Source organism: Entamoeba dispar, genomic scaffold (genome assembly GCF_000209125.1).
Source record: "Entamoeba dispar SAW760 scf_1105229461605 genomic scaffold, whole genome shotgun sequence".
Classification (NCBI taxonomy): domain Eukaryota; phylum Evosea; order Mastigamoebida; family Endamoebidae; genus Entamoeba; species Entamoeba dispar.
The window spans coordinates 2,475-10,056 of NW_001854776.1; the positions used below are offsets into that span (position 1 = coordinate 2,475).

The 7,582-nt window shown below is 21.9% G+C and overlaps 1 protein-coding gene across 1 annotated transcript, besides 13 other annotated features; it reads left to right on the plus strand.

Moving 5' to 3' along the window:
* Nucleotides 1-678: 678 nt before the first annotated feature.
* Nucleotides 679-811: a sequence feature (AT_rich).
* Nucleotides 812-871: 60 nt separating this feature from the next.
* Nucleotides 872-902: a sequence feature (AT_rich).
* Nucleotides 903-907: 5 nt separating this feature from the next.
* Nucleotides 908-992: a microsatellite.
* A 360-nt stretch (nucleotides 993-1,352) lies between these two features.
* Nucleotides 1,353-1,385: a sequence feature (AT_rich).
* Nucleotides 1,386-1,462: 77 nt separating this feature from the next.
* Nucleotides 1,463-2,048: a repeat region.
* A 235-nt stretch (nucleotides 2,049-2,283) lies between these two features.
* EDI_224640 (uncharacterized protein) lies at nucleotides 2,284-7,032 on the plus strand (the record flags this gene model as incomplete). Its single annotated transcript, XM_001738653.1, has 1 exon — nucleotides 2,284-7,032. One exon carries the CDS (start codon nucleotides 2,284-2,286, stop codon nucleotides 7,030-7,032), a length of 4,749 nt encoding a protein of 1,582 aa, XP_001738705.1.
* Nucleotides 2,739-2,773: a sequence feature (AT_rich).
* Nucleotides 5,201-5,270: a microsatellite.
* Nucleotides 6,504-6,526: a sequence feature (AT_rich).
* Nucleotides 7,025-7,088: a sequence feature (AT_rich).
* A 3-nt stretch (nucleotides 7,089-7,091) lies between these two features.
* Nucleotides 7,092-7,228: a microsatellite.
* Nucleotides 7,223-7,391: a microsatellite.
* Nucleotides 7,275-7,440: a microsatellite.
* A 32-nt stretch (nucleotides 7,441-7,472) lies between these two features.
* Nucleotides 7,473-7,567: a microsatellite.
* Nucleotides 7,568-7,582: the final 15 nt, after the last annotated feature.

Sequence of the window (7,582 nt, forward strand, 5' to 3'; positions counted from 1 at the left end):
GTTGTGTATTCTAACTAATTCTTCTGATATTTCTGAAGACAATGACGTTTGTAAGATAATCCCACTCCATATTCTAATAACTTCATATTGTTCATAAATTGGAATTAGACTAAACCAGAATTATTAAAAAACAATCTGATTTTCCTTTTTCTGTAATTTGTTTATATTCTTTCAACGAAATCAGGAGTAATAAACCAATATTCTGAAATTTCATTTAAAAACCTTGTTTATTTCATACAGATGATTATTGAAGAAAACAAAGTATTCTATCACATTTGGTTTTTGGTTAAAAGTGTTTGTCTTGTTTAATAACTATCTCTTTTTGTTCTTCTTAAAAATTTTGAAATTTTATACCTATTTATGGAATTGAAATATATTTGTGGATAATGTCCCTTAAGAAAAGTTATTTCTAAACTTCTTTTCGTTCTTCCATGATTAGATTGTAAAGTACTTATTTAATTGTGAAATAAAATGTTGTTAAATTAACTTTATTTCATGTATTGACAAACATGTATAACAAATACATTATTAATTTTAGAATTTATTTTTATGCACTCAATTTTTATTAGATTACATAACATATTATTTAAGATAAAGTCAAATAAATAAATCGTTTTTATTGAAAATAAACCGAAATAAATTTTTTATTTAGTTGCTTTACCTCTATCATGTTATGCGATATATTTATTTATAAATCAATACAATAGAATTTAAAAATTGATTGTTATTGTATTTAAATTGTTATTAATGAAATTTAAAAATGAAATAATTTGTAAATTATGTTAAACAAACAAAAATGATATTTTAAAATCGTGAAGAAGTGATTAAATTATACATTTTCATAATGTTGTTATTATGTATTTGTCATACCAAATAATTATAAATAAACAATTTATAATTTAGTAATAAAATAAAATTAAAAATATTTAAGAATTAAAATGATAAGAAAATAAGAAATAACAAATATAAAAGAGAGAAAGTAAATTAGAAATTACTTAGAGTTTCTGATAAGTGAAAGTGTTTACTTGCCAATCTTGTTGGTGAACATGTAAAGTTCTTCTTTCTCTAATACATTCATCAATAATTCTATGACAAAATGCTCTTCCTTGTGGACAGTTTCTTTTATCAACTAATCCATGTTCTCCTTGAAGATTTGAACCACTGATATACCAATCACCCATACTAATTAATGAACTGATGATTATAAGATTGTGTTTAAATAAAAAAAGGGAGTAATGAAATAAAAATATGAATGATGTTTAATTATTCTAGAACACAATAATTTACAAAACAAAATAAAAATATAATGGTTAAATACATTTTAATCGTTTTGTATCGTTTTTAATGTTATGTAATTTTATAAATAAATAATATTTTCATTTTTACCATTTGAAATAAGATGTATTTAAACAATAATGTAAAAGTAAAATGTAATTTTAATTTGATGTTAAAAATAACATCAAAAAAGTAGATAATTAAGTATTAATAGAAATATTTTCTATTGTTCCTTGTTCAGTGGAGATTAACTAATCCATTTCTTTTAAAAGTATTTGTTCATCAACTATTGGCTTATTCTTTGCTTCTAGTTGTTGAACTATGAGAACTTTCTTTTCTTGTTTTGATGTTGAATAGAGTATTTTAAACATTAATTACTTAAATATTCATTATTAAATTTCTTTTTAATTTTGATGGGTTTGAATTTCTTCTTTATTTTCTTATTTTAAGGAGAATACATAATTACTACTGTATTACTATGAGTTAATATTCTTTTTAGAATCAACCACTAAATCCTTTTTCTTTATTAATCTTATATTATCATTTATACATGTATATTCTAACAAGTAATAATAACATCTTTATAAATACCCATTCGTTTATTATCAATGATATCACATCATTGTAATTAATAAACACTGCTATTCTTGCAGTATGATTAAGATGTTTTTCTAACTAAACATAACGCCATAACCAGTCCATAACTGGTTTATTTGAATGATGGAAATATTTTAGGGTTCTGTGTGGTGTCTCTGACGTGCTACCTTCGAATCAAAATAACACCAAAAAAAAAACAAATAAAAATAAAAAGCCCCTTTTTAAATTAATACAAAGAACAAATTAATTCAATTTGATCCTTCTAACTTGTTTTATTTTTAAAAAAAATGTATGTTTCCATATTAAAAATTAAATTCCGGATTCCAATTTATTCTAAAAATAAATGATGGGTTAGGTTTAAAATCAATATAAAAAGAAATTTTCTACACTCAAAAACAGTATTAGATTTAAATGACTATATCATTACTATTCATGATTATTTTTGTTGTATATTCACGTCCTATAAAACCACCATCTTTAGGTGATGGATTTGTTAAAGTAGATAATCATTATGAATTTGGAATTAACAATCATTTGAAAGGTAATACTGGTGAAACAGAATTACAATATTCTGCTGATATAAAACCAAACGTTCATTCATTTGATTTTGATGAATCAATTGAAAGTGTTGAATGTCAAGGAGATGATTTGATAGTTTCAACAAATAATAAATATATTGAAACATGGGGTGATAACTCACTTGTTACAGGGTCTAATGAAATGTGGAAAACTTCATGTTCATTAAATAGAAGAGTATTAGATATTGAACTAATCTATGAAAAAGAAGGATTATATTATTATTTACTCACAACAGAGAAAGCATCATTTAATGAGTACTTCAATCAATTAAAAGTTATTTATACTCCAAATAATAATGATATATATAATAAAGAAAATAAAACAAAAGGATTTAGAAATGTGATTTTTAAAGAAGAAATTAATGTAGATCCATCAACAGTTAAAATAACATCAATACCAACAGAAATATTACAACCAAGTGATTATATAGAAACAAAAGGATCATCAAAAATATTACCATTTAGTATTGAAGCACCAGTTGGTACTGTAAATGTTGCACGTGGTGATGAATATTGTATAAGTTACAGACTTCTTAAAGGAATTGAAGATATTCAAGGAGAAATAATATTTGATGTTTATCCTAATATTAAAGCAACAACAAACCCTATTAAAAAATTTTTCAAATGGATACTCAGTTTATTTGAAAAGGATAAATCATATCCAGTGAAAGATACTAAATATTCAAGTGATGAAGTATATACTAAATGTATTGAAATAGATAAATCATATAAAGAAGATAAAAGTTATTCAGTTAAAATGAAGATGGAAGGATACAAAGAAATTGAAGGACCTATGTTTTATGTAGAGAAAGATGAACCTCTTTTTATAATAACACCAGTAGAAGGAGAATTTATAGATTATACAAAAACAAAAGAGATTTTAGTTCAATGGGAATATACAAGTGAATTTAAATATTCAAATAATGTTAAAATGCAATTAAAAAAGAGTAGATTAGGATATGATAAAAGTATTGGAGAGAGTCAACATATAAATCATTTTGATAAGAAAGAACAAAAGTTTATATTTAATGATAAAATGAATATTAAAAGTGGATCAGCTTATTATATTGAATTAAGATATCATTGTTGGAAAGTTCCATTTATTGGTGATTGGTGTTCAACAAAAAGATCAAATATATTTACAATTAGTAATGGAGAAGTTAACGGAGAAATAGAAATTAAAACACCCATATTAGGACAAACATTTAAAACAGGAGAAGAAATCATAGTAACATGGGATTATTCAGGGGATAAAAGTAATATAGAATTAAATGTAAAACTAAAAAGAAATAGATTGAGTAGTATTTATAATATGAAAAAGGTTAAAGCAAGTGATAAACAAATAAAAATACCAGTACCAGAAGTAAAAGATAATACAAATTATTTTATTGAAATTGAATACTTAAATGGAGACAATAAACAATATTCATATTCAGATTTCTTTTGTATTAATCATGAAAAAATGATTGAATTTGATGATATTAAATATGATAATGATAAAAAACAACTATCATTTAAAATTAAAACATTAAAACACCAAAAATTAGATGAATCATTCATTACAATTGAACAAGATTTTCCAATATTGTTATGGAATAATAAACCGTTAAATAATGAAAAACATAATATTAAATCTATGAAATTAACTGATAAAAAAGATTATTATGAATATTCAATTATTATTGATGACTTTACTGATAATTCAATGTTCTATGTATATTTAAGATATAATTATGAATGTAAAATTATTGATTATTTCTGTCATTCTGAATATTCAAAAAAATTTTCAATTCCATATAATAAGAATATTGGATGGAATATTGAAGAAGATGGTAGTGTAAAAGAAAAACAAAAAAGTATAATGAATTTAGATTGTTCAATATGTTCTACAACTGATAACACATTAATTAACAAAACATTATGTAGTTTATGTAATACATTGAAAAATGATAATATAACAACTGATATTAAATTAAAAACAACATGTGAAGATTGTTATGTACTTAATAATTTTAAAATTGGACCAATTGAACTTGATATTGGATTTACTGGAGTGTATAAATTTGATGCAAAGATACTTGGACATTTTGATTTAGGTTTAGATTTTAAGAATGAGTTAAGTGGTACAATGAATTTTCAGTACTCTGTTGATCCTATACGAGTATCATTAAGTGATATTTTAAGTATTACACTTGGTATTGTTCCATTTGGATTTGATGTATTTCTTGATTTTGGAGTTAAACTTGATTTAGGATTAACAGGAACAGCTATTGTTGAAACCAAGTTCAAAAAAGAATTTGATTATACATTATATATTTCATATCCAAATGCAAATATTAATGAAGGTACTTATATTTGTGATTATGCACAAATAAAGATAGATGATAAAAAAGATTATAAGGTATTTAAACCAACAATAAATATAAATGGAGAATTAGACATAACAATTACACCAAATGTTGGAATAACATTTTCAACACCATTATTTGATGGATATGCAAAATTAGAATTTCCACTTGTAAATCAAGTGAGATATGATCAAACAGCATTTGCAGGAACATATGATAAAAATGTAGCTAAAATTGTTTATGGATTAGAAGAAGATCATCATTTTGAATATACACTTGATATTTATGGACAAATTAATTTAGGATACAAAATAAGATTAGCAATTTATAAGAAAGAAAATGAAAAACCATTTAATTTATTTGAACCAATAAAAATGGTGAAAATTGGATTTTATAATGTTGAAAAAGAAAAAGAAATAAGAAAAATACCAATAAAAATAACATCAGAAATGATAAGTGATTATGAAGATAATTCGGAAGGAATCATTAAATTAGTAGTAAGTGATATTATAAAATATATTGAAGAAGAATTTAGAATAACAATAGAAAATAAAGAATATTTTATCAATGATACAAGTGAAACAATTATAACAGAAAATAAACAATATGGAATAATTGATATAGAAATTAAAAATGAAGGAATTAGTATAGAAGATATAAGTCAAATATGTGATGTATTAAAAGAAAATAATCAAATTGAATCAAAATATGTATATCTTAAAGAATATAGTAAATATATTGATGGATGTGGGAATATTGCAATTGAAAATGATAAAAGTGAAGAAACAATAAGTTCAAAATGTGAAAAATATGAACATTGTTCAATGTGTTCAAAATCAGAATGTTTTAAATGTGAAAAAGGATATGGATTAAATGAAGAAGGAAAATGTACAAATGTAGAATGTAAGAATTTTAAAGGATGTTCAAAATGTACAGTAACTAAATGTTTAGAATGTTCTAATGGGAAAGATGTATTTAATGATAAATGTATGATAGAAGAATGTTTGGAATTTGAAGGATGTTTAGAATGTACAAGAAGAGAATGTACTAAATGTAATAAAGGATATGAATTAGAACATGGAGAATGTAAAAGAAAAAGTTGTTCAAAATTTGCAAAATGTGAATTTTGTAATAATGAAGAATGTCTTGAATGTGAAAAAGGAATAGAACTTATTGATGGAGCATGTAAAATGGAAGAATGTAATAATTTTGAATATTGTTCAGAATGTACAGATAAAAAATGTATTAAATGTAAAGAAACATATAAAATAAATAATAAAGGGATTTGTGAATTAAATAAATGTTCAGAAATAATGAATTGTAATATATGTGAAGAAGGAAAATGTCTTGAATGTTTAGATAAATTACCAATGATTAATGATATATGTTATCCATCAACATGTTCTAGTTTCAATAAATGTTTTAGATGTGATAATAAAAAATGTATTCAATGTGTTGATGGAACAATAACAACAGATGGAACATGTCAAAAAGCAGAAAATAATAAAGAAAATATATATTGTTTATTACCAAATTATTTATTTGAACAAAAAGAACTTGGAAAGTGTACAATAAATTCTGATCAATCATCAGATATGGTTGTTTATGATGGAACAAAATATTTAAATTTACATTATCCAACATCACCTGATTGTGGAATAAAAGGAGATACATATTCAATTATAACAGAAATTGGAATTTGTAGTAAAAATATAATTAATATTAATAGTAAAGGATATATTTATAAAGATAATAGTTGTGGTATAAATGAAAAAGAAAGAACAATTTTAACAAGTTCAGGATGTATTTCATATAATAGTGGAAGTGGAAGTATTAGATCAAGAATTACAACAGATGAATTGATAATTGAAGTATTTAATGAAAATAATTGTAATGGAAATAATAATAAATATTCATATAATCTTGGTGAATGTTTTGAAGATGAATATAAAAATGGATATAAAATTATTACAGATAAAGAATATGATTGTTCTAAATATGGAAAATGTATTAAATGTAATGATACTACATGTCTTAATTGTAATAATAAATATACATTAAATTCTGGAAAATGCTATTACAATTGTGAAGAATATCAACACTGTTCAGAGTGTGATGAAATAAAATGTATTAAATGTGAAAAAGGTTATAAAATGAATTATGGTGAATGTGAAGATGGTTCAACACCTATGATGATACTATCTCTTATCATCTTTTTAACCTTAGTAATTTAATATATTACTTTTGATATATTTTTTATTTTATTTTTAAATAATAAATAAAATATTAACAGATATTATTTTTTTTCTATTTTATTTGAGATTATTTCATTCTTTATTGAATTTATTATTCATAATATACTTTTATATCTTTATATAATTTCATTAACTATTTTATTAATTATTTCATAATATTTTATAATACATTATTCAATGATTATTGTTACTAATTGATTATTAATTATTCAATTTATTCTTATTGATATTATTTTTATTTCATATATTAATTTGTATTATTTTATTTTCATCATTTCTATCAATTTGTAATTTATTATTAAATATTATATTTATCTTTTATTATTTTATTGATTATTTATCTTTTATATAAATATAATAGTATTTATAAAATATTCAATTTTATTAATAATTTCTTGATTCAATACATTGTTCGTTTCTTTATTTTTATATTCTTATTTTGATTCTACTTATTTCATTTTTATTTTATAATAATTTCATTTTCATTTATTATATTTATTTTATATTTTAATTTAGTATCTCAAAATAT